General features: G+C 42.3%; 1 protein-coding gene across 4 annotated transcripts in view; it reads right to left on the bottom strand.

Annotated features, from left to right (window-relative positions):
* bsna (bassoon presynaptic cytomatrix protein a) overlaps nt 1-27,486 on the bottom strand; it is a 135,539-nt gene that overhangs the window by 10,472 nt on the left and 97,581 nt on the right. Inside the window, exons 5-13 of one of the 4 annotated variants that reach the window (XM_035383007.1) lie at nt 20,189-27,301; nt 15,338-16,793; nt 13,207-14,030; nt 12,061-12,154; nt 10,362-10,493; nt 9,979-10,034; nt 9,080-9,192; nt 8,748-8,857; nt 1,778-1,878 (exon numbers count right to left, since the gene is read on the bottom strand). In XM_035383007.1, the coding sequence (XP_035238898.1) occupies nt 9,994-10,034; nt 10,362-10,493; nt 12,061-12,154; nt 13,207-14,030; nt 15,338-16,793; nt 20,189-27,301 (9,660 nt within the window). In that variant the 3' untranslated portion in view covers nt 1,778-1,878; nt 8,748-8,857; nt 9,080-9,192; nt 9,979-9,993. Of the gene's footprint in view, nt 1-1,777; nt 1,879-8,743; nt 8,858-9,079; nt 9,193-9,978; nt 10,035-10,361; nt 10,494-12,060; nt 12,155-13,206; nt 14,031-14,506; nt 16,794-20,188; nt 27,302-27,486 lie in introns of all 4 variants that reach the window. The other 3 variants (XM_035383004.1, XM_035383003.1, XM_035383005.1) reach the window with 3 other exon arrangements.

Raw genomic sequence — 27,486 nt, 5'->3', positions numbered from 1 at the left:
AGACATTTGCGTTTGTAGGGCTGGCCCCGCTGTTGCGGTCCAGTCAAAAAGTCTGTCTAAACAATTGTTTTAGTCTTATAAAGAGACTTCAAATCTTTTTTTTCTCATTCTCAAAGTTACTTTTTAAGTCAATATTTTTGTATTATTTAGCAAAAAAAAGTAATCTAAACATTTTAAAGGCATACTATGCAGGATTTTCACCTTGAGAATATTAGAGCCATTAGTATGATTCACTGGCAATCTGTGTCTGTCTACACTGCCCAGTCCTTGCTTGTCTGCCTGTACTTGTTATTCTAAAAAGTGTTCAGGACATTTCGGGGTGTGACAACTTTTTCTTTGTGAGCTGTATCTGCAAAGCATGTGGCCAATATAAGAAGAAGGAGAAGAAGTGGCAAGGTGTATGGACTGGCTACAGTGGTGTGTTTTCAGTTGGGTTAGTGATGGAGAGATACACAGGAGGGTCACTGTGTTGGCTAACCTAACGCTAACCAAGTGGCTGGTCAGTTTCCAGTAACATTAGGTACCTGCTGTTATTATCTAACTAAATTCAGTTATTCTTGGCAACACTAGCTGGCTGGCCATGATTGCCCAAGGATTTGCTGTGGGTCCGATACTTTACAAAGGAACAACTTAAGGCTAGAGAATAAGATTCCAATCCACTTCTGTTGGCTCATATAAAGCTACTAACACAGAGCAAAATATCTAGGCTAGTTGTTTTATGTGTGCATGAGTTTTTTCATCCTGGGGGTGTAGGCTGAGTTGATAATAGAGGAGGAAATGCTTTTGAATGTAAACACTGGAGCATAGCAAGGAAAGAAATCCTGCATAGTATGCCTTTAAGTTGAAATATAAGACTAAAATACTTGGTAAGATTGACTTTTTTTTTAGTTTTTTGCAGTGAAGACGTTAGTAGTTCCAAGGTAATGCAAGTTGGCACATATGAAAATTTGGCTCCTCCATCTATGGCTCCCACACAATGAATCTGGTGTTTCATGTCAGCTGGGAACATGCTTTCTGATTTTTAAAAGCCAGCACGCTCCGAACACTATTTCTCTCAACAAGCTCCCAATCTTTTGTTTCAAGACACAAAAGTGAGAACTCTTTGTGATAGCTTGAAATTTCACAAAATTTGTTATTTCAATAGTATAATTTAAATTCACATTAAATCCACAATGTTGGTGTGGTGTGGGTCCAAGTAAAAAAAAAAAAAAATGTTTTATTATTTTTTATTTCTGGTGTCTGCTTCCTGTTAGGAGAAACAAATTACAAGTGAAACACAGAGTGGAATCTCCGGCCTGCCCGCCTCCAGCTCCCACTCCCAGCCCCCGGCCTGGACAGCAGTACCGTATCCCTGGGTAATCTCACGCACAGCAGTACCAGGACCTCAGCAATTACTCTACATTACCTATGAGACAAAGCCCCCCTAGAGTCACAGGGTTTCTGGTTTGGGTTCTACCACAGCACTCTGCTGTTAAATTAAAGCAATATGTTCAGACAGCATGCTAACTCACAGGGCCCACAGGTGTGAATCACTTGACTATTAGCATCTGTGACACCTGCAGGTTGCTGTAACTACTCCTTTTGAACATTTTCATATTAATTTCATGTCGGTGATTCACCATCCTGGGAACAGCAGGGTAGCTAGATACATTTTCTCCACCTGTTGGTCTTCTGTGTGGGTTGAATGGTTTTGAATGCTGATTTAAAAAAATATATATACAGCAAGCTTTCATCACCAAAAAACCTTTGAGGTTCAAAGACGAAATTAGAAGCTCACCAAAACATGCTATGTTTGATCCACTGGCAGGCGTGAAGAAAGGGAGAGGTTTATGTTGAATGATGATATTTAGTCCAGAGATTTGCCTCTTTATTCCAGTCCTGGAATAAATAAATTAATTAATAAATAGAATTGGAAAAAAAGAAAAAAGAACAGACATTGATAGAGGAGAGCAGTCTGTTGGGACAGTGCAAGTGCAAGTTGATTAGAAACAAGTCGGAGACCAAAGCTTGTAATGAGCGCTTGTAAAAAAAATTTTTTTGAGATTTTCTCAACCCTCTTTAGAGGAACTGCCTGGAAAACAGCACCCTTTTTTGGCTTCATAACCATGGTAACAGAGATGCAGTTAAGGTGATCTGGTCACCTGCCAGGGTGTATCAGAGGTTAGAAAGCATATCATACAGAATTACAAGATCACCTGCAGCATTATATTTGACATGGTGTCACCTCACATATTGTAAATTACTATTCTCAGAAGGTAAATGCCAACACACTGGAAATGATCAATTTAGTAATTATATCTGAGGGCTGGGTTCTGAGGGGTTAGGGCAGGAATCTGAAAATCACATCTTTGTGGGCTGCCGTGTCTGCTGGTTTTCTGTGTGTTCCTGCACTTAAGGGCTTATAATTTAAGTCACTGATTTGCTAAAGGGTCTGCACACCTTTTTTCCAAGGCCTAAATTGACTACAGACTGAAAGGGAAAAAAAAACTGCAAACACTGCAGCCCTGGACTGGCTTAGAATCAAAAAGGCTTTCTGCACATTAATTGGGTTGCTCAAATGGAATATGCCAATTGAACACACACACACACACACACACACGTGTGTGTGTCTGCCTTCTCCATTTAAGGAATAATACAATCGCCATAAATATCCTGGCTGAAATGTTTTACAATCATATTGAACATTTCAGACTTTGAGCAGAATGGCAATCTCACTTGTGGCCCATGTCCTAGCATGGCAGAACTGCATGTGATACTTAAAAAGGAAAAAGATGCCACTGATTCACCTATTCTTTTTTTATTTGAGGGGGTCATTCCTCATCCATTTCTGTGCTATCACCTCTGGGGGAAATTCTTTAACCAAAACCAACAACAAATCACTGGCCTCCTCTGCAAAGGAAACTGACACATGCCTTAATGGGATAAGGTTGTGCTGCCGGGGACTGATCCAGACAGGCGTCTTTCCCACCTGCTCTGATGCAAGCTACAGCAGGGTCCCCCTAATATGTGGATCATTTCATTTAGCAGAGCATTGAAATCTGGACCCAAGGGTCACAGGAATGATACCAATGAACAGGCATCCTTGTTTGATCCTTGAGAAAGGAAATATATGTATATTTATAACAAACATAAAAGAGGCAGGTGTCTTTTGGATATGTAATGCTCATTTTCAACAGCATCAATAAATGACCATAAAGAAATTGCACTTATTTAATATATTCAACATAATTCTTCATTCATATTAAATAAATAAATATTAAATCCAATGCAATTTTGGACATTGAAAAAAAGTTTAGCAGAAATACAGATCGATGGCAGATTGTTATTTGGGCCCAAGGTCTAAGCAACTGTGAATTATGTAAGAAAGAGCGTTGAACTTGGCAGCCTCATCTCATTAGTGAAGCGGATAAACCTACAGGCATTTGGAGTTTCAAATCATTCCTGCATGGGGACACTAGATGGCACAATAGTAGAATAAATAGCAATCAACAATGACAGAGGCAGTTATACTGTATAATCACAGCAATCATTCCCCAATAATTTGAATACACTTCTAAAAAAACTAAAGTTGTGGTTTTCAAATAAAGTTCTGCTTTGAATTATGTTCAGATTCTATTCAAAGGCTATTTAAAACTGACACAAATTGACAGTCCATTTCAGCATTGTATTTGAATAATGTAATTGGCAGGTTGGATAAAATAATAGAGTCCCATCCAGTTTATCATGTCCTTTAGCCTCTCTCTGGTATACATTTCAGGACTTCCAAGGCTAAAACCAGTTTGCTTTCAAATGAGCTTGGACAAAATATGCAAATGCATGTACTGTCATGTCAGGATGTTACGTAACAAATAGGCTGAGGTTTACATGGATGTTTACATGGCACACATCATACACATACATTTTATGGCTGTACTCCGGTATTGCCACAAGTCAGATGGACTGTGATATTTTTATTGTTATACTCCCCTTTTGTGGATCTCTTTCAGCCAAGATTAGAAATAATGGCTTCTGTAAAAACCCCAGCTTAAACACGAGCTTGATGGTGCTTTTATATAAATGTATATAATTGATTGAATTGTATATTTCCTTTGAATTTGCCCCTTGCTTTTAACCATTCAGTACCCTGGCAGAATTTAGTGTGAAATGTACTATATAAAAACACCATTATTATTAAAATGAAAAACAAAACATTAGCTATCAAATGTTTTAATTGTATTATTATAGTCTTATTCAATGAGCATGTTTTTAGTTAATTTATTTGTACAGATGACAAATTTTCTGAAAACAACTTCTGAAAGTCGCTCACTCACACTCCGTCTCACTCTCTCACTCTTTCTGGCTCTCAATTGAAGTTTTTCAGTGTGGATCAGGAGGGGTGAGAATATAATGCCTAATGGACAGTGTGGGTGTGTGAATATGCCTGTGACTGCTCTCAGTAACTGTCCCCTGTGTAATTGCATAACAATGCAAAGTGCTCTGCAAATGCTGAATTTAGCCAAAAGGGAATAATTATCTTGGCAGTGTTTGTGCACAGATTTGGTATGGGTTTATGTTAAGTTTCACTGAGAGCAGCACTCTGTTGACTAAAATTATATCTTCAAAGCCATGGTACATTAAGATGCCAAGAAGCAGTGGACAGGACACAACTCTGTTGCACATTGTCTATCCTGTCATATGTTGCCGAAAGGATTTAATCACTTTCCTCTGTGCAACATAAAATAGTATACCTTCCATCATATACTCTGCTGCCAAAAATTCTAATTGACACAGGTGAGAATACTCAACTGCCTTTTCAAAGGAAATATAAGGTTTTGTCAAACTTAGGTGTTGTGATGAAATTTGTCGGTCACAACAGAGAGAGCTGATTAATGTCATCATTAATTGCACCAATTACTCACCAATGTCATCACCAATTACTTCTGATACTAATATTATTTTACATACAGTACACAACTGTGGTCAGAATTATGTGTAGTTATAATGTAGGGCAGTTATCAGAATGGCGTATCTCCTCAATGCTCACACACAAATCACTTTACCTAAAGGCTTTACAAAACACCACACACCAAGTCATGGTATGTTTATATATTCAGTCAAAGTGAATCTCAGTGGGATTGAACAGAGCCTGTAGGGAGCTGAGCTTCAGCCCTGGCAACAGCCTTAAGCCATCACTGCAATACTGAACCTGGATCAGGGGCTGCAGAAGAGATAACATAGCAATTACTGAGAAGAGCACATACACTATATGACCAAAAGTATCTGGACACCCCTTGGTCTGCGGCTGTTTTTCATGGTTTGGGCTAGGTCCCTTAGTTTCAGTGAAGGCAAATCTTAATGCTACAGCATACAATCACATTCCAGGTCACATATAGAAATGTGAAAATAGAAAATCCCTGCAGCAATACTTCAACATCTAGTTTAAAGCAATCCCAGAAGAGTGGAGGTTGTTATAGCAGCAAAGGGTTGACAAACTCCATATTAATGCACATAATTTTGGATGAGATGTTGGGTCAGGTGTCCACATACTTTGACCATGTAGTGTATTTTGCCGTATACACTTCAGTTCTACATATTTTCAGGTTTCTTCATTTGGATCTCTTTTCACTTCACTTGGATCTCTTTTCACTTCACAAATTATTATTATTATTATTATTATTATTATTATTATCCCCCTGAGTCTTCTGTGCTGCCTGAACCTGACAGAAGTAGCATTGTAGCTGAAATATGTGCAATCCTCAAATGCACTATTTGAAAGCTAGTGACTACTTTTTACTAGCTCGTGAATTGCAATGTCATTTTTCTGTCAGGTTCTGGCAGGGCAGAATCTTCTTGTAAACGACACTAGTATGTCTTCAGCCCATTGTATGCTAAGGATTGCGGGATAAAATAACTCGCTTGTCCTGTTCTCTATAATCATATCAAAATGTTATCACTAATTTGTAAGTAATATAAAAGAAATTGGCTTTTTATTAAGAGCAGAATAGTCTTCAGTGAGAAAAAAAACTCTAATGAGCCTGACTGTGTGCACACAGCAGGGTGTAAATGCTCTGGTAGCCTACTGATACACTTGCCAAGAATAGATACACTGGCTAACCCAGCTGGATTAACCTGCCTGGAGTGCAAGAGTAAATCATTCTGCCTGCTAGCCCGCTGACCTTGTGCCTTTCAACCTGTAATCTTAGCCAAAGGAGGAGAACTGTCACACGCACAAATTAATATCCACCTTTGAGGTGTATATAATCCGGGGGTGGAACATTTTGTTCTAGTAATGAGCAGGGCTCTTTGCTTTAATCACTCCAATAAATATCTGCTATATCATTGGCCTGCAGAATGTGCAGACCACTGATAGGTCTAAACTGTAAACAGCAGGCTATCCTCAGCAATGGCTAAGCCAAGATGCTACGAAGGCAAAGAGAATAATTGATGTATATAAATAATGCATTGAGTACAGAACTGTGCCCCAGTTGTATATGACTTTTTTGCCCGTCTCAACGATGGTTGCTATTCCCATTAAACAAGCAGATCTTGGAGTGATTTATCTTTGTCATCAAAAACATGATCCTGTTTCCATTTTACCTTCTCAAATTTACATTCTACCAAAGAGCACTCATTGAGTCACACTATGAAAACTGAACAGGGGGAATGCTGGAATGATTGATGCCTGTTCCACCTATCAGCGCATTGCACCTTCGTCAAGAGGTCCCTGATGACCTTATATCCATGAAACAAGACACCCCACATTTCTCTCTCTCTCTCTCTCTCTCTCTCTCCTCTTCTTCTCTTTTCCTTTTCACTCCTCGCTTTGTTTGTTCTGACCTTGAAGAGGACATCAACTCCTGTGTACTGCAGTACAGCATCTTGGGACATAAACAGTGTATATAGAACAAGCTGGCTGTGCCATACAACATTGCTGATGTGATCATTACATCACTTTGAATGTTGGAAGTCCCTAATACAAAATATGTGATGCAAAGCTTTTTTTTTTTTTGTTGTAGTTCTCAGAAGGTGACAATCATCCAGCATTGATGGGTTTGACAGAATCAGTTCATTTACTGTAATATTAATAGAAACACTGAATGAAAATTTGATTGAATGATGGCATTGCATTTTTCAGTTGCAATTCCTAACACTTTCAGTGGGCATTTAAATAACTCCAACAACAATTCTTGATATTGAAAGGTTAATAATCTACAGTCAGACTTCATGACACACTGGGAAATAAATCAACAGCTTCAAAGTCACTGACATACTGATGAAATGTTAAACATGTCACTTTCTTTTATTTTATGTCTGCCACTTGACTGAGACAGAATTAATCAGCACCAGCGAGAGCTGCGTAAAGTGTTTTAATGGCATTTGTTGTTGTGAAGTGATCCAACAGAGGATTCAGCGATAGCTGTTGCTGTGCAATCATTACTAGGAGGAGGTATCGGAGAGGCCAGAGACCCGGGGGATATACACACCAAACACCAACACTTCAACACTCAGCCATGTGTCAGTGTATACAGTTACTGCCTGGTGTCCATTTCATGATCAGAATATTAATTTCTTTTTCAGGCACTCATTTCTAAAGACCTGCATGTGATATGACGTGTTGATGAGTGGATTAACTCTGTTTTTCATGAGTCTGTGATAACACTTCAGCATTCACCCTCGAATGACACAGTAAAAAGGACATTGGTTCAGGTAGAGTCAACGTTCATTGACTCTCTAGTATGATGCTGATAATGGTGGTTCCGACCTGAACCTTTTCATTCTAATCAGCCATGTGATTACATCTTTTGCCATTAATATTAGAGATGCACCCTAAGTTGCATTTGTAAACCTGGCACAGGCATACTTTACAAAGACATATCAATCACAATAACCACTGTGTATTGCTGTTTTATTACCCTAATTCAAGTTTTAAATTGTCACACTAAATTTAGCTCAAAGGCAATGTATTAGACAAAACAGTAAGTTTAATCTTGTTGCCCTAATCTTGTTCCCTGCACTTCTGTTTGTGCACATACTGTAGGCCAATTGTTCAGCTTCAGGAGGGTGGGGGGGGGCACCTTTGGCCATAGAGGAATAAACCCCATGTGGAAGCATAGGTGACTAATGAGGCTGGAGCAGCTAATGAATATATACCATGTGTGTGCCTGAGTATGTGACAGAAAATAAGGGTGTGTGCATGGTTGTTTGTTCATTTGTGCATCTATAAATACAGAGGTCATTGTTGGCTAAGAACACAAGCAATAATAGACCAATACTATGCAATGTCGCTTGAAGCTGTACCATACAGTATTGGATCATAACTGTATGCAAGGGCTTTGAAGTACTGTGCGTTCTCCTTTTAATTATATAAGATCACGGTAATATGATATGGCTTTACAAGTTCCACGTATTACGCAAATATGAAACAAAAACTGAGCGAACACTTGTCAATGGCTGTAACCTCTAGTGTTATTTCTGAGATTTGGCAACATTTTGCTTATGATTCAGAGAGTCACAGTGTGCGAGTGAATGAGAGAGAATTATCTGTAGAGCAAATAAAAAACAAAAACAAAAAAACAATGAATAGATATACTAATTACTGAACTGTACAGTACTGAACAAACCGCATAATTGCCTAATATATTCCAAGCAGTGCATGAAGCCAAAGAACCTCCAAGGTAACCCTAGTAACCGTAAGGGCCCCTTGGACAGCAGCTTCGAATGTAATGCTCTGCTGCAGTGTGCTGATTGTGTCTGTGCTACTCACTCACAGCATGACCTGCTTGCTGAAGCAGTGACGGTCTCACGTCCATCATGTATTCTGGCCTTGGATCTCTAGCTCTGATAAGGCATCCATTGATTCCAGTTCTGCTTGGCTGAACTGAGGAGGAAATATTCAAGAGGTCAGCTCCACTCTGACAATGCGCTCATTCAACAACAGTCATGCACTTTCTCAGCTCAGTCGTTGTCAATGTCTTTACATATTTTTATGTATGGCTAATGCACTGATGGTACATGTCTCACATGTATTAGGATGTTTTGCAAAAAAAAAAAAAAAAGATGTAAATAAAATATCTTTAAAAATAAATGCTGAAATACTCACCAGTGTGCCCAGAGCTCCACTCTCTCTCAAATAAAACATATAATTGGGGGAAAGTTCATAGGTTTTTCCAGTACAGAGCCTCTTGATGTTCACAACAACTACTCCAGAATGTCCTGAAAAAACATAAACCCTTTCTGCTGGGTTCATTCCAAATGGACACTTAGAAACCCTTATATTAAGACCATATGTCCACAGATAGTGAAGGCTACAGACATTGGGCCTCATTCACAAAACCTTTCTTAAACTATTCTTACATTTCTTCTTAAAATGTTCTTACGGAAAACCAATATGGGATTCATGACACGTGCAGGCCTTTGTTTTTGTGTGTATCACAGGTGTATGTAATGATGAATGCTGGCTGTAAATTTTGTGCAATCCTGTTCATATGATTAGCATAATAGCCCTGAACAAATACAGATAAGAAAAAAAATTATGAATGCCGAAATGTTCTTGGAAACGTACTTACACACAGTTTACGATCAAATGTGATTGTATAAGTTTTGTGAATGAGGTCCATTGTCTTCTCAGTGACATAGGTGTCTAGATAGGATGCACAAAATACTGATTGGATGTATGTGAATAAGTAGGATCCTTGTCATTTGGTATAACATAGAATTACTTGAAAAAAAAAAAAAAATTCTGCTTTGAGTATTGTTGATGGAATTAAAACCATACATTTTTATTTCAGGTTACTGCTTTAAAACTTGTATTTCTGTTAAATAAATCCATCCTTTTGTTGCATACGTCTGGATGAAACTGTAAATAAGGTGAAGTAAACAACAAAACACCTGTACAATCATTAAAAAATAATGAGAGAAGCAGGCTCGATTCCTCGCTTCAACTCAGCGTTGAATGACTTAACACGATACTCCGTGTTTCACTTAAAGAGAGATACTTACCCTCTGCGCCACAGCTCACCAGAAGGAAGTGAATTTCTTGCCGAAAGCAGAGACAGCTATTTGATAGAAAGACAGACACAAATAAATGGCTGAGTCTCACAGCATGACCAGCGAAGTGTATACCACAATGTTTCAGACCAGGAGTCCGCACTCGCTGAATGAAGAATGAGAGATTCTAACTGAAATACTTGTTTAACAGTACACATTTTCTCTTGAATAATTTTTTTTATAACTGCATTTTCAGAATTTCTTTAACATTTATGTGAAATATGCACCGTGCTTATGTGGAACTATAGCATAATATTCAGGCCTGTCACATGCACGAATGGTCAATAGACAGGCAAAGTCAGCACTGGCTGCTGTCGCTTCCGTGCGGGGCTCACCTTCTCCCAGTTTCCCCGCCTGTTCGGCCGCACCTCCTGGCAGGATTTTGGAGAGGACGCTCTCCCCTTCAGCAGCTGGTTGTCCCGCTGCTGCGCTCCCGATCCCTCCAGGTCTGGGGGCTGCTTTTGAGCCTGTGAAGGGGGAATGGGACCGATAAGGGGCTGGAAAACAGCTAGCAGCCAGCAGATGTGTGTGTCTTTTCTGACAGTTGAGAAGAGAAGGGGGCCTCCAACAAACACCAAACTTTTATAAAACAAAAACATCAATAGATGTTTAACCTGCAACAAATTTCCTCAGGAAAAAGAAATGCACCTCATTTAAATGCTCCACCACACATTTTTGTTGATAGTACTCAAGTGTGAGTCATGTTAAAGCAATAGCTTTGGTGATAAATGACCACGGTCACTGTAACACATATACAAAGACCTTTTGGTGGCATGCAGTGTAATCCCATTTGTAAAAACAGAGAAATTAAACTGAACAGGCAGCTTCCACTGTAGATACATATAACGTTATATAACATATAATTTCAGATAGGTCAAGCAACATTATAAAAATGTTAAAAAATAAAAAAGGTGACCAAAAGCATCATTGCCATTTATTTTTTTTATTTTTACAATTAGAGAAGACATGTGCCCAAACTTTCTGCAGCCCTGGATAACATATATTTTAAGTACTTTAAGAGAGAATATTATAAAATATAAATGAATATAATAATGCAGTCTTAATAAACATTTAATTAGACAGCATAAATATACTGTATATGAAACTGGATACACGCAGATCTAATAAACTACAGGCCAAATTAACTTGGGTCTCCTGTCTGTGAAATCTACTGTATCACAAAGGGTAATTTGGAATTATTCTTCAAAGGATTCTAATAAGAAAGACAAACCTTCAGCTACATGAAGGATGCATCAATATATTTTGGCCAAAACCAGGCTTATGGTGTCATGTATTTGTATTTTTAAAGAAAGTACTGCATTAATGAAGGATTATCAAACTAAAATGAGTAACAATACATCTCAAAGTTGATTCAAAATTACCTCCAATCTAAAAAAAACATCTGCAAGTGTGCATGACTATTGGGTGAGGGAGGTACTAAAATAGATTGTAAGCAATAGGACCAGATTTGGGTATAAAAGTTGTTCCAAGGATCCTTTGGCTTGACATTACGTGGAAGCCATAAAATGGCAAGAAGGATCCTGGGGGACAAAATATTGATTGTAAAACAAGAGTTTAAATAAATCTTATACAATGCCTTCTTCAGATCACATTTGGCCAGCTCCTGCTAGAAAATATTTAGATTGAGTGTTCATGAAGAGTGAAAAATCTTCATTATAACTTCAATGAAAATAATGTTATAATATCTTACATGGATTGTACAGATAAATACAAAAAGAAATCAGATAAACAAATATTCTTATATTACCATAATTTAATGATGATATCGTAATTGTAAATGCAGTGTGCCTCTGTCAATATATCCACTGTAAACTTTATAATCATTATTGATGACTTGACTCCTTTATGTGAAGGCACATAAACTTAAATCCCTCTCAAATATGGACTCTGGGTGTGCAATATGAACATTCTCAGCTTTGCTCCCAAGCAAAAGCAAGTTTAATGGACTTGGATTCAGAGACAAGAGACATTTGAAAACAGACCGAAGGAAACCCACGTCTTAGGCCAACTCACCTATTCCAGTCAGAGGGGGCTGAGGTGTTTTTGCAGGCTGTGCCGCTGCTGGCTTGGCAGCCATACCAGGAGCAAGGGTCGTGTCTGTCTTTACCTATCCCACCAAAGAGAACAGAATTACTCTGGCTGGGGGTGGAGGTGTGGGTGTAAAAGCGATCTGAATAATTTCACGTAAAGTCAACAGGCCTTCAAAAATATACATTTTTGATCCAATTTTTTTAGCAAATACTCCACATACTGTACATTTCTGAGATTTGATTAAAATAAATATTTTTAAAATCTATACAGTATTAATTTTGCCTCTAACATGAGGTTGCATGTCTCATTAAATAAGACCAATAATATATGACATTAACACAGGGTTTCAAAGGACAATACTGATTTTTTTAAACATTCATATAGAGCCTAAAGGCCCTTTAGAGTTTATATAGCCTGTTATTTTACTAAGTGACTATTTAAACTATATATAATACATCTGTGTTAGAAGAAAGACCCATGTGGGGATACAGCTGCAATGTTCTGAGTGAGTGTGTGTGCCTGTGTTTCACATTTCACACCTCTGCCCAATTACATTACATTTTGGCATTTAATAGACACTCTTATTTAGAGCGAATTATACAGATCACATGTTTTACATACAATCCATTTATACAGCTACATGCTTTACCAAGGCAATTAAGGTTAAGTACCTTACTCAAGGGTACAACAGCAGCATCCCAGCTGGGAATCCAAAACCATTGAGTTACAAGCCCAGTTTCCAATGCATTATGCTACATTGCCACCATAGTTTGGATGTGTTTGCACATTGAGGTCACTTGAATTAAAGAAATATGCTACATTCACCACACGTCACTTGGGTTTCTTAGTATATTTTGGCAATCTGTACTAAAATTTAATGCTGACGAATCACCAAAATGGCTGCCGCAGTGAGAACAGAAAATGGGAAAAGGAAAGTGAAAGAAAATCAGGTCAGAGCAAGTCAGAGAAAGCACTTTTCAAATAAATTTAATTCAAGTTTATTTTATTAAACCAACATAAATGTAAATGTAAATGTAATAGAACTATCACATTGCTTTTATTTAAGAGCAAATAGAGCAAAAACAAAAAAGCATGGTATCATTAAATGGAACGCTTCCCTGCACTTACCGCAGTGGCAGGCTGAGTGGTTGCCTGTGGCTGTCGAACCTGGGTTTGTCCAGGCTTAGCCTGCAGTTGCTGGGCTTGCACTGGCTGCGGCTGCGCTGTCCCTGCTGGCTGTGGCTGTGATTGCCTTGCTGCTGAAGCCTGGGCCTGCTGCTGCTGTTGGGTGCGTGGCTGCTGGCCCTGCTGCCCCTGCTGCTGCATGCCCTCCTGCAGCTGTGATGCAGACTGCCTCCCTGATGGTGGCCCCCCAGACGATCGCTGCTGCTGCTGACTGGACCCCTGCTGCCTCGACGAGGGCGGATGGGACTGTAAGTCCTGTTGCTTCCTAGAGGACGTCTGCTGGTGGTGGCTGGAGGACGACTGCTGCTTCTGCCCCCTCTGGCTGCTTGAGCTGTGGTGGTGGCTGGAGGGGTCACGAGAGTAATCTGAGCCATGGTAGCCCTGTGAAGACCGGGAGTCAGAGGTCCCTCTCTTTCCAGAGGATGACATTCCCCGTGTATCATGGCGCATAGAAGGGTCTTTGGGATGTCCTCTAGAAGACCTGGAGGACCTGGGATCTTCTGAGGAGTGGCGGGATGAGGACGAGTGTCTCCCAGAGCTACCATGGTGTCTGTGGTCCCGGGAAGAAGAATGGCGCGAGTGACTGTAGTCATCCTGTGGCCAAAGGTCCTCTTCTGGGGGCTCATCATAGTCATGGTATGTGTGCTTGACATGGCTCCTCCTCTGTGAGGAAGAATGGCCACTGCTTCCATAGTGCCTGGACCTATCCGAACGGGCTTCCCTCGGCTTCTCAAACCAGTCTGTCTCTTCCTGTCCCAAATGATAGGCTTTGGGACAGAAAGCAAATACAGATTACAGTAAATCTCCATATCCATTGGCGAGAAAGGCATGCAGACTGAAGCCATGCATGGAAAATTTTTAAAAATGTGCAAAATACAAACCCTTTGGGAAAAAAAACCAATAAAAATATAATCATGGCCACACCAAATCAAACCATTGAATAAACCATGAAAATGATCACAGGTTAGCATGACACATCACCAAACACAAACACTTTTAAATGGTTGACGATGTTCATAGAACAAAACATCAAAACAGGATGCAAATCAAAACATGCCTAAACAAATGTTTATAAAAACATGCAGGCACATGCAACTTCAGCCTTAGGCACAGCATTCCCATGAACATTCAGTTCAGACAAGAGCAGCTAGTTGTTTCAAGAGGCAACACTGGCATGCAGATTCTCATTTAGGTGGGTGGGGGACGTTAAGGTAGGCATTATTTGGCATTCAGCACCAATTACCTTCACTGTCAGACACAGCACAATGCATATCATCTATAATGTAAGAATCGTCAGGTTTGTAGACGTGGCTTCTTGGCAGGTCTTTCATGTGGTCCTGCACATCAGGCAAGGAGTGGCTAGAGCCATACTGATTGCGACTGTCAGGAGGCTCTGGCCCTATAGAGCCTCGCCCAACACCCATGGGCTTCCCCACGGGGCTGAGCGGGCTCTCCTCCTCTGAATATTGGGAGCGCATCGAAGGCCTGCCACGATTGTAACTGCCCCTCTGGGAGCGATCCATAGTGTCTCTCTCATACGACTTGCTCCTATGGCCACCCGAATCTCTTGATGAGATCTTGTCCATCCCGTAGCCTGTCGACCTGGACCTTCCAGAGCTGTACATGCGGTCATCCTCCTCCAAGGCCTCACGACTAGACATGCCGTAATACTTTTGTTGATCGTAGACATTTTTCTTCAATCCATATGCAATGTCATCCTGCATCTTCTTAGCCCTAGATACTACAGTGCAGCTACCACCAGATGATGTGGTTATGGTATAGGAGGCTAGGTCAGACTCCACATCTTTAGCCTCTTCAATGGGGGAAAACTTGGAGATCTTCTGTTCCATGCCTTGCTTCCTGTGTTTACTCCGTTTTGAGGACACAACAGCCGGGCCCAGACTTTTGGAGGAATGCTTCTGGACTCCCATGCTGGAGCCATATTTGTCTGCACGTGTGGAATGTTTGTAGTCATCATAGTAATAGGAGGATCCCCCACCCATGCTACTGCTGCTGCTGCCCATTCGGCCATGACTGTCTGAACCTCGCTGGTGGTAGCTGCTGGTGCTCTTACCCCTGCCATGATGGTCGTAAAGGTCTTCCTCGGACTCCTCCTCGGTCCTGCCATAGGAACTCACTCTCGCAGGGCCGGTCTCACTCCCGTAGCGTCCGCTGGCAGGGTGTCCGTGGGTGTCAGTCTTGTGCATATCTGAGGAAGTGCCCATGTTGTCTTTTGTCAGCTCACTGATGTCATCTATCATGACATAATTTCGTGGGATGTTCTGCTCGAGATTAGAATAGAGGCCATCTGAGGTATAGGCGGAGGATGGACTATCTGCGGAGTGAATCCGGTCAGACAAGGTTGTCTCAGGAGGTTTATACTGTCCATAAGTACTGGCAACAGATGTAGTGTACTGTCCATAAGTGCTGGCAACAGTCGTGTTGTACTGTCCATATGTATTAGCTACCGTCGTGGTATATTGTCCATAAGGATTAGCCACAGCTGTGGAGGTGTAGGTATTATCTTGAGCTGTGGTAGTCACTACCACAGTAGGAGTACTGATGACTTCATAGTTAGTAGGCATCTTCTGCTCTAAATCAGCCAAGGAGGTTTGCCGTGGCCTCTGGTGAACAGTAAGGATCTCTGCCATTGGCTGGAAAGGCATGCTTGGGCCTGTTGGGAAGGAAGGTTGGGTTGGATATGGCAGGGAATGTGTTGGGTAGGGGGTTGGACCAGGGGGCGGCTGGAACCCAGGGAGGCTCGGCTGCACTCCCAAGTCCACTGGATAGGGGGGCTGACTTTGAGGGAAGCTATGAGGTGGGTAAGTGGTTTGTGCCTGGTAGGTTGGAGGGGGAGGTTGGGGCTGCAAGGCACTCGGTTGAAGGTGAGTTTGTGCGATTGTTGGATATGGAGGGGGCTGAAATCCTGTTTGCTGATAGGGAGAGGGAGCAGGCACCTGTGGTGTGGGTTGGCTTTGTGGGTACTGGTAAGCGACAAAGGAGGAGGTGGGAGGATACTGAGCTGTGCTCAATTGATCAGTAGAATACTGGCTCAATGGCGCTGTGCTTGGTCTTGTGAGCAGGCCATTGCTCTCAAAGGCTGCGGCTAACCGCAAGTTGTTAAGCTCACTGTCTGACATGTAGTCTCTCGAGTCTCCCATGCACCGGATATAGGCTAGCTCTCTCCGCTCCCTCTCCTTCAACAGGGTCTCCTTGCGTTGGTTGATGCCCAGCTCTAAATACCGCAACTTGGCATCAATCTCCTTCTCTTCTTCCTCCAACTCTGCTTGCTGCTTGCGCAGCTTGGTGGACTCTTGCTCTACCACCTTCAGCTCATGAGTGATGTCCTTCAGGAGACTGGCTTTTGTGGCGAGCATTGGCCTGGATACCATCTTATGAGGCATAGTGGGGCAGCCGTACATCTGAGGAAAGGCAGGACTAATCATAGGAAGGTTGGTTTCCTCTGGGGGTGGACTGGGCAGAGTCCTCTTTACTTTCCGCATCAGTGAACTGTGCTGCAGAGCTGCAAGCTGGAAAATGTAAAGGAGTCACTTATTCAATACTACATCTTCATTGACAATGGTTTGGATTTTTTCATTAAAGATTTTATATATGCTCAATGTCCCAGCATTAATGTCTGAATTTTGACTAAAAATCTAAGTAAATATTTTTGTGGGTTTATGAAGCCTGGATTGACAAACATTAGTTCTGGCTGCTATTTAACACATTCTTAAAACCCAAAAAAGTAAAGCTATTCATAAAACTTCTTCAATTTGAAGTATTGAGATACAAACTACAAAATACACAGCATGTTTACTTACTTTCTGTAACACATATTTGTTTATTACTAATTATTTAATAAACTGAGTTCTTTTTTTTGAGGGGGGGGGGGCATTAACTGTATTCATAATGTAAAAAAGGTTGCTGGAGGATTAGGGGGGGAAAAAGCATACAATAATTATTAAAAAGTTAGTCTATAATTCGAACACAACACTTATTACTTCCATTAACTACAAAATCCTGGACCGGACTGTCTACAATGTAAATTTGTGTCCAAAGCATGTATAATACAGCATCTACTAACATTTTCAAAGTCTTAAAGTGAGAAAATCAGCTACTTACTCCTGTAAACTACTATGCAGACTGATGATAAATTTATTGATAATCCAGAATTATGCAAGAGCCATTAATAAACCCTTTACACAGAACATAAAAGCACTGCCTTGATACAGTTTGTAACCTTCTAAGATTCTAAGCCATTTATATTGGAGAATGATTTGCAGGCATAGAGCTGATGAACATAGACAGAAGGGGCCAGATGTGCATACGTAAAACCCACGGCACAAAATGCAGCCTGACGAGGGTATATTGGTGTGCACACAGTCTGCATGAAATTAACATCTTACTTACTGAGGCTACAGCTAATTACACAATCAGTGAATTGGACTGCCTACTAATTGCATTTTTGCAAGGTGCAGTTTAAAAAAACCCTGTTCAGTGCATTGAATATCTTGATTGGATGTGGGGAAATTGATGTATCTTCTGGTGTGATGTAAGAGTGTATCCAACACTACAGACAGCACAGGACAAAATTCAGACTGTGATATTCCAGCAGTGGTGGCAACTGTGGATTGAAATGATCCAGATGCAATATAGTGTATGTTGCAAGGAGCTTGGCTATTGGATGGAATAGGAATGTTATGTGGGAGTTTCCAGGTCTTTTATTTCACCCAGAAGAATAATTATTTATAGGGGTGGATGTTTTCACAGGAGTCACAGGTGCCATTGATTCCATGATTTTTGTCTCTTTGTTTGGCAGTTCCTTGTCTTTCCCCATTTTGTGCCATTTTGTGATTTTTCAGCAGTATTGTATGGTAACTACAATGCAGCCTGCAGTCATTTGCTGCAATCAAATGTTTGATGACCCCTGTCAACAGTCCTGATGCTGATTGCTCCTTGTCCTGTAGCTAGGCATTGTTATCAAATGTTCAAACCTTGCAATGTAGGCTAACCTTGCACCAAATCTAATTTCATTGTATTCTAATTAAGCCTATCAATGCATTTACTCTTTTCCGTGACTGCTTCATGGCTTAAGCCAAACACCCTACCTTTATTATTGCATGGCTGCTTAATCTGTGCCATTTGATGATTTCTTGCTCCGGGAGTTCAAAAAGTGTGATTCTTGTTGCAAAGATTCTCTCAATGCATCTGTGAGGCCTATACCTGTGTCTCAGTCTTGCTTGTGCCTTGATTTATGTCTGCTCTTTACAAGAATATAAATTTCACACAAAAATTGACCCATTAATTATGTTGACTGTTTCTGTTATTTGCACAATTCTGCCTTATACATGTATGCATTAAGGGGAGAAGTGCATCTTGTGATGACTTGCGTAGAGTCATTACCCCGGCTCCCCCATAATAAATAAATAAATAAATAAATAAATAAATAAATCCTATTTTATACTTGCTTTACTTGCTTCCTCTCTCCTGGCCACTTAATTCTCCTCACCTGATGAGGTCCCAGTATAATGATGTCATCTATAACACCAATACTTTTGCTCCTTTGAACATCAGATTGATTCCTTCCACTCAGGCCCTCTCCTTGGTACACTTCAGGACTTGAAAATGAAAGCCGTTGGTTGCCTCTCCAAGTGTTTAATAAGAACGCTCCCCTTACCAGCTAAATACTGACAATTTCTCCAAATACAGGGAAGCCCTTACCTCTGTCCAGTCCACATGTTTCACCCTCTCTGATGGTTGTGGAAAGACTTAAACCCTATTTGCCACCATCAATGCGCTCCTCCAACCTCTTAACTTTATTGCTTTGAGCTCCACTGATCAGTATACTGCTTTCCAAAGCGTCTTGAGATAAAATAAATATCAACCAACATCTCTCACTCTCAGCCCTATCACTGTACTATAGTGTGTGCTCCCACTACTTCACCTTTTCTCTAATTATTATATACACAGTATGACAACATGATGATGATGATATGATGTGTTCTTTGTAAAGTGACCTTTGGTTTCAGAAAGGTGCTATACATAGATACAACTTAGAAATTCCCGTATATTTGGTTTTTTAATGTTCATTAAAAAAAAAAACTCTTGGACCCTTTGTAACTTGTAGCACACATCATTGACAGTAAATAGTTATGGGGCATTATACTGTATATTACTGCTCAGAATGGAAAACAGAAACATTTTTTTTGGGATTGGATAGATTTTAAAAGACTGAATGAAAAAAAATACTTATACATTACTTATTAAATTGGATACATTTTTGTGAAGTAATATGACATATAAAGAATAGAGACTGTGCCAACAGCAAGAGCAACAACTATATTTTTAGTATAAAAAATCCACTGTAAAACAGTCTAAATATACTACACCACCAAAAGGTACTGTATACCAGTAAGCAATATGAAAGGAGATACCCAGAAACAGCATTTATCTAATTTCCTTGTGCATCAAACACTTATTGTATTTACCAATGAATAATTGGATAAATCTTGTCGCAAAGCAATTTCACAGTGTTTTCTAGCTCCCTCTCATCCTGCTACTCTGGGAAAGGCAATTACAGATCAGCACTCACTCTGACTCATGCTGACACCACTTCCCTCTAAACGGGGTATTTGCATTATGAATTTAGCAGTTCTGGCTTCTACTGACAGAAATCTTTTTGGAATCTGCTATTTCTCAACTCTCATCAGAATGCTGACAAGCCATCAATTAATTAATAATTATAATTACAGATATATCAGGAAATATTCAAAGTAATTAATTCAAGTGGCTCACATATGGGGGTTTTAAGGCTATCCTTCTGAAATGATGTTGCCATAGAGTCAGAAAAGCCGTGGAGTATGAGTGAAGTTAACATCCAGGAAATGTTCATTTAATTACTGCACATTATACGCTCATGACCCACCTGGCTTTGAAGAACTTGTTGTTGATACAAGGCAAACCTAGCCTTAACTGGATCTTCTGAACTTGGGCTGAGTGGCTTTGGATCAGACATCGATCGTTGTACATTCTTGATAGGTCGGGGCAATGTCTGTTGACGGTGGGAAGACTCTACTGTGAAGTGCTTCTGTGGTGTGACATGAGCTTTATTGAGGCGTTCACTAGAGGAGAATGAGGTCTCCATTAGGCGATGAGGGGAAAGAGGGGAGACAGGAGAGTGAAGCACCTGGGGTGACTTAGGAGTTTGGCGTACGAAGCTGGAGAGTGACTCATTGTGCAGATGGTGAGACTGGTAGCTGATCTCAAGAGGATCAGGTTTCCTTCTCTCAAACTTGGCCATCCCTTGCTGTCGAGGATCAGTAACAAGCTGTATACCAGTGGAGTAAGGACCTATGGTGGTGGGCACATTCAGCTGAGGAATGACCATTCCTTGGGACTGACCCTCTATTTCAGTCTGACAGCCAAGGCTTTCCCCTTTCTGGGTCCTCTCAGGGGCTGAAATATAATGCACAATCTGTACTTTCGGATCAGATGTGGTGATGTGAATAGCAGGAGAGACCCTCCCTAACTGCTCAGATTCAGTCTGTGCTGAACAATCACGAATGGTCTGGACTGCAATACTTGAGGAGGAAACCTTTGATGTGTCAACTTTGCTCTCGACATTGGTATCAGAGTGCTTTGTAAAACGTGACCGTCTGCGCCTTACTGGCTGCTCCCACTCCGCTTTGTCTTCATCATCAGTCTGAACACTGCAGTCCACACTACGTCTGGTTCTCCTTCGCCGTGATATCATGAATCTTTCTTCACCATCTTCGTCATCAGTCTGAACACTGCTGTCAACAATCCTCTTCACCATGGGCTGGTTCTCCTCTCCGTCTACCCCATCCCTCAAACGAGGCATTGAGCTTCGCTTCTTCATGGACCTTGTCTCTACATGCTCCTCCTTATTCCTCAGTGATATATCTGAGGCAGAGCTGGGCAAAACCCTTGATGTCTGCCCTTCTATGTAAGGTTGCCAAGTCTGACCAGTCTGATCCACTGTCCGCTGAAATTCAGATGGAACATGTTGAATTACCCTTCCAGTTTGGTCACAGACCACAGAGTATCCCTGAGGGGCTGCCCCTGCCACCCCAGCTACACCCTGTGTTGCACCATGACCATTTGTAGCTGTAGGGCCAGATGCTGACGCTGTTGCTGCAGCTGCAGCAGCAGCAGCAGTTTTCTGCCTTTTCTGTTCTTCAAGCTGTTGTTGGAGCTGCTGCTGCAGTGACTGTATCTGGTCTAGCTGCATTTTCTGTTGAGCTAATTGTTCCCTCTGCATGACCAGCTGATTCTCTCTCTCAGTCTGTTGCTGCTGCAAGACTTGCTGTTTGATGGACTGCAGCTCCTGGATTTCACGCTGTACTAACATTTGTTCTTTTTCCCTGTGTCTCTGAAGATCAAAACGCTCTCTCTCCAATTCTTCCTGCAAGCGCATTTGTCGTAGTTTCTCCAGCTCCACACACTCTCGTTCCAACTGCAGTTGTTGCTCTTGCTGTCGGCGCAGTCTCTCTTCTTCCCTGTCCTTCTCTGGGCCGCTGCTGCTGGCAACCATGCTGATTGCAGGGGCAAATGCAGCCTGAGGCTGGGCTTGAGTCAGGGATATCTGAGACTGAATTTGGGGCTGAGGTTGGACTTGCATTTGAGAATGGGCTTGAGGCTGCATCTGAAGCTGAGCTTGGACTTGCATATGTGGATGAACTAGAGGTTGAACAAGGTTATGAGCCTGGGGTTGAATTTGGGGCTGAGCTTGTGGTGAAATTTGAGTGTATGCTTGGGGCTGAGTTTGTGGTGGTATCTGAGCCTGTACTTGTGGCTGCACTTGAGATTGAGCGGGAGGCTGTAGTGGGGCCTGGGCCTGGGCATTTGGCTGCTGGGGCTGGGTTAGTTGCATTGGAAAATGAGATTGGGGTTGTTGTTGGTTTGTAGGCACAATAACTGGTGATGGAAGAGGCACCACTGTAGTATTAGCTGATGGTAGAGAAGCAGTAGTAACAGGCATTGTAGTGGTCACAGAGGGCTTTCCAAGGTAAACAGGTGTGTCTATAGTTGTGGTAGAGGCAGATGCACTAGAGGCAGGAACAGAGGCTGTTGGAAAGCGGTTCGGTGGAGGAAAGCGGTAAGGCCCCTGTGAGGATAGCGGCATCCTTTGAGAGACAAGAGGCATCCTGGTGAGGCTCGCCAAAGGTACCGGAGTCATATTACCTGTAAGATAAGGTCTATAAACACCCCTCAGCATGGGTCGCAAGACAGAGGCAGGCTGAGTAGTGATTGGCAAGGTAGAGGCTATTGGGGTATTAATGGTGGAATAGATCATACCATCAGCAGCTCTTACTGCAGAGGGATACATTGCCCGTAGCGTTGCTTGTCTAGCATTGATTAAATTAGTATATGCTTGACCAGGGGAAAGTTGCTGGCCATCAGGGCCGTACATGAGGTTAGCTTTCATTGATGTTAACCCCTGTTGTAAATTAAGCCTTCCTGCTGGACCAGCTCCCCTGGCAGAGCCATACTGTATATCTGGGGTGTTGCTATATCGTCCCCCAAACTGCTCCATTGAGTTCAGAGCTGCACACATCCTACTGATTTCCCTAGCAGTGGTAGCACTATAGTGGGCTAAGTTGGATTCTTGGAAAGTGGAAAGGTCTCGAGATGAATAGCCATAATCTGTACTAATGTTTGACATTGAGCTGTACCTTCGCATAGGTAAAGGCTGACTCATGACATCCCCCTGAAACCGTAAATCTGTATAGGACCCATATTGCATTCCCATGCTAAGATAACTTCCATCATAGGCTTGCTTCATGGTGCTCAGATCCATAGCCAGGTCTCCAGAGCCATATAGACTAGGGTCATTCTTTGTCTGATAGAAGTGAAGACCAGCATCTGCTAGATTACTATCTGACATGGATGGCTGCAGCCTTCCAGAAAGGGGCGTTTGGTAGGGTTTACGCTCTTCAATTATGTTGTGACTCACAACTCCTGGCTCTTGATATGGGTAGCTTTCTTGTCCAGGCTCTTGTGGCTGATTTCCATAGAACTGAGGAGGTGCAGAAGGAGGGCGGTTGCTTTGCAAAGGTTCTGCAGCGTGTATCTTTTCTTCCACTTTAGGCTTTTGAGTGAAAGGGCGTCCTGCACAGCTACCACCAAAAGGTAGTCTATACACTACATCACAACAGGCTACCTGTTTGTCAGTTTTTATCTGCCCAGTCAGGTCCATGGCATCTTGTGGCTCTTCTGGTTTAACCAGCTGGGACACTGGTGCTCCATGTGTGACTGTGTCCATCTGGACCAACATCACTTGGGGTTTGACTGCAGACAGATTTGTGATTGGAGGTTTACTCTTAAGTTCCAATGGAAGACCACTTGCACCATACATTTCATGAGACAGAGCAGGGGAGAGTGCACTCTGTGCAGCTGGATCAGGGAGAGGGGACACTCTGGGGATAGCACTGACTACAGCCTGGGCATTGCTTGTCTGACTCACAAGCAAATCTTTTTTCAGCAAGGGCTGGACCTGGTTCACTAAATTGTACCTGGCAAAAGAAGCTGCTTGCTGTTGCTGAAGCTGCTGTTGCTGTTGGTGATGCTGCTGCAGCTGCTGTTCTAGCAGCTGCTGCTGTTCTTGCAACTTTTGTTGCTGCTTCTGTAGTTGCTGCTGCTGAATGCTCAAGTCCTCCAGCTTAGCATCTATCTTTGGAATGGATGGGTCAATTGGTGCTGGTTTGTTCTGTGTCAGGCATACTGCTGATCCTACTCCCTGGCCAAGGTCAACTCTGTTCTGCATTGGATCACCATAGACTACAGGTTGTTTTGGCTGCGATATGAACATGGAAGCTGCAACAGTGATGCTTACTGTAGTCACAGCCACATGTGGATGTTCCTGGGAATTCAGATTCATAACGAGTGGCTGAACAGCAGTGGAATGACGACTGGGGCTTCCCTCGGCATCACCAGAGTACTTTCGTGCCTCTGTTGCTAAAGATGTCAAATCCATACCATGATCTGTCATTATAATTGGGGCTGGCTTTGTTGTTGTCCTCAGATCAACCAAACTGCTGCTTGACATCATTTGGCCTTGTTCAACTCTGGATGTACCGGGAACAGTGGAGATTCTACAAAGGGAAATATTTTCCATGGACAATGATCCATGGCTGCAGGTACTTGCAGTGGTCACCATGCTAGTGCCAACACTAACCCTTTCCACAATCTTTGTCTTATATAAAACATGTGGTGAAGAATCTTGGGTTGGGGAGGGTGGGGAACTTGATGTAGGACTGTACGTGTCAAAGGTTGGCTGACGGCTCAATCTGGTTGGTGAAGACAGAGGAGAGGTTGAGGAGTTGACTGTTATCGGCTTAGCAGGGCTTGTAGGCTCAGACCCTAATGTTATCACCATAAAAGGTGAATCCTGAGAGGACTGTTGTCTGGAGAGGCGGGGTGAAACAATTCTGTGAGGTGTCTGGGTTCCTTGAGCCATTACTGGGGATGTAGTACCAGAGCCGGAAGGTGATACTGACATAGCAGTATTGAGGGTTTGTGTGGCAAACTCAATCGTGGTTTTTCTGGCTGGAGATCGTTTAGGACTCTGTATAGGAGATGTAGTGGGGGAAAGAGGAGGGCTTGTTCCTTTGAAATAAGTAAAGACCTTGGATGTAAGGGATTCAGATTCAGGCTCTGATGCTGCCACTTGTACATTTTCTCTGACTTGAATGCTCCTGCTCTCTGTAGCTCTCCTCCCAGTAACATCCCTCTGACTGTAAGTCTGAGTAATCTCTGCTATTCTACTGGAAACGTTTGAACCAGCTCCTGCTTGCCGGGTGTACATTGGTGACTGGGTTGTAGTTATAGTCTGGGTGACAATTGACTGGGTAACAGTCACAGCATCTCTAGAATAAACTCCATAAGCTGCTATGGTGGTAGCTATGACAGGAGCAACTCCATTCTTTGTGGTTTGACTTTTAATTCTGTCTTTCTGCCCTTCTTTGGAAAAATGTTGTGTCACTCGGACATCAGGAATTCCCCTCCCTCCAGTTATGCTGGGCTCATTACTTGTGGAAGCAAATGAAACTGGTGCTGACAGCTGAGTTGGACTTGTCCCAGGCGTAAGGAGAGCATTGTTTTGTTCTAGTAATTTAGCAAAAGCTGACCCTGTATCCAAAAGCTGCTTGTCTGTGTAAGACTCATCTATTTCAATCTGATCATCGGGCTGTTCTTCCAAGTCATGAGTGGAAGACTGATGCATTTTGGTAATGCTTTGGGACGTCTGACGAATTTCCTCATAGATGTTATCGGTCTCTGCTGAATTGTTTTCATAGCCAGTCTCCTCCTGGTTATTATAGTCATAATCTTCCTCATATTGTTGCTGCTGTCCATTCCGTAATTCTTCTTGCTGATAGGAATCATCATACTGCTGCCCATGTCTCACATGTTGTGCCTGCTGCTTTTGTAACATCTCTGCCTTCCTCATCATTTCCTCATAAACCTCTTCAGCACTTTTAAGTGGTTTGCTACTTGAGGAAGAGCTGGTGGTGCTTGGTTTCTCAGTGGGGGAGTAGAGTGACATAAATGTTGGCAGGTTGTACTCACTTCCAGACTTGTAGAGCTTGGAAGATATTTCAAAACCTTCAGCCTCAGAATCAATAGAAGGTGAATATTCTGAGCAGGAGGATCGGTGAAGTTCCTCCATTTCTGCTGCCTGTCTCAGCTCCTCTGTGGGAGATGCATCTTCAATGGGAGAGAGGTTACTGGGGGGAGTTTTGGATCTCTCTCTACGTCTCTGTGCCCTCAGCTCCTCCTTGTCTCTCTTAGTTTTCCTGGCTGTGCTCCGAATCCTCTGCTGCTCAACTTCTCGCATCTTCTCCTGTTCCCGCAGCAGTTCCTCTTCCTCTCTTAACTCATCTTCTTCAGATGAATCCTCAATTGTTGGCAGAAGTGGGCCATGGGAACGATGCCGGGCTTTCCTCTGTTGCTTAGCTTCTTCTAACCTCTGTCTACGACTAGGGCTGCTGTCACTATCATCCTCCATGGAAGATACCGAAGTGGGAGAAGTACCAGAAGTGTAACTTGGAGTTGTCGCAGGAAGGGTTGAAGAGTATTCCCCCCTTGACCGCTCATCAGGAGAGCCAGTCAGACTTTCCATTTCCAGCTCTGGTTCTCGGTCCAAGCTAAGGTCATTTTCATTGCTGAGCTCCATGTCACGGTTGTAACTGCTTGTATTGTTCAATTCAATAGTCTTGAAACGACGGAGGCCTCCTTGGGAAGCCATCAGATCTTCATCACCATCTTCACTTGGGCCTTGGTAGGCATCATCAGCTCCTTTGCTTTCCTCTTCAAAGCTACTGGAGTGATGAGTGAGGCGGCGCTGCTTCTCTTTCCCTGAATCTGCACTGTGCTTATGGCTCTTTTTTGGTTTTTGGTAACTGTAATCTTCATCATCCTCTTCATTATCCTCATCGGCACTCATTTCCAAGATCTGCCTCCTCATAAACTCCTCATCTGTCATCTCTGTCTCTTGTTTTCTTTGCCTGCCTGGTAAAAGGGAATGCCCATTTTCACTGCTGTCCTCCACATAATCGTGGCGTAGCTTGCTGCTGAATTCATCGGATGATTCTGCCACACTATTCCTGAGATTACGCTGGTTCTCCCAGTCTGGGTCTTCATCCTCTTCCAGAATATCTTCTAATTCCTCATCTGAGTCGAATGCCTCTGGAGTGATGGACAGGGACCGAGGCCTCTGTTTCTTATCATCAATATCCCTGGAGTCACGTGAATGTCTCCCCCGCCCCCTCTCTTGCTCCTGATCTGGAATTGATTTGGACTCCAACAGAGGACGCATGGAACTCTCCAATTTGATGATCTCTGATGGGCTTGGGGGGCTGTGTTCACTCAGCCCCCGTTCACTTAGCTTCATCTCCTCTTCTTGGATTAGCCCTGTGATCTCACTGTGGGAACTGGAGATCCCATCTGAGGAATAACCAGTGTCACTCAGGCTCTGTGGGCTTCGGGAAATGTCTTGTGTGCTGGACTTGTTTGTCTCCTGAGAGTAAAGATAAAGGTGCGGCATGTAGTGATGTGCCGATTCAATTTTCAAGTTCTTTACATAATTTGATCATTTTTGCTGTGTAGCTAAGAAATTTGTTAAGAGCAACCCAGGATTTCTGTGTTTTGATTCTATACCTTTCAAATCTTCTTGACTTAAAAGGCCTAATTCACTTTCTGGAG

This window comes from Anguilla anguilla, chromosome 11 (assembly GCF_013347855.1).
Source record: "Anguilla anguilla isolate fAngAng1 chromosome 11, fAngAng1.pri, whole genome shotgun sequence".
Lineage (NCBI taxonomy): Eukaryota > Metazoa > Chordata > Actinopteri > Anguilliformes > Anguillidae > Anguilla > Anguilla anguilla.
The sequence above is the reverse complement of the archived record's forward strand: the minus strand, read 5'-3'. Positions and strand labels throughout refer to the sequence as shown.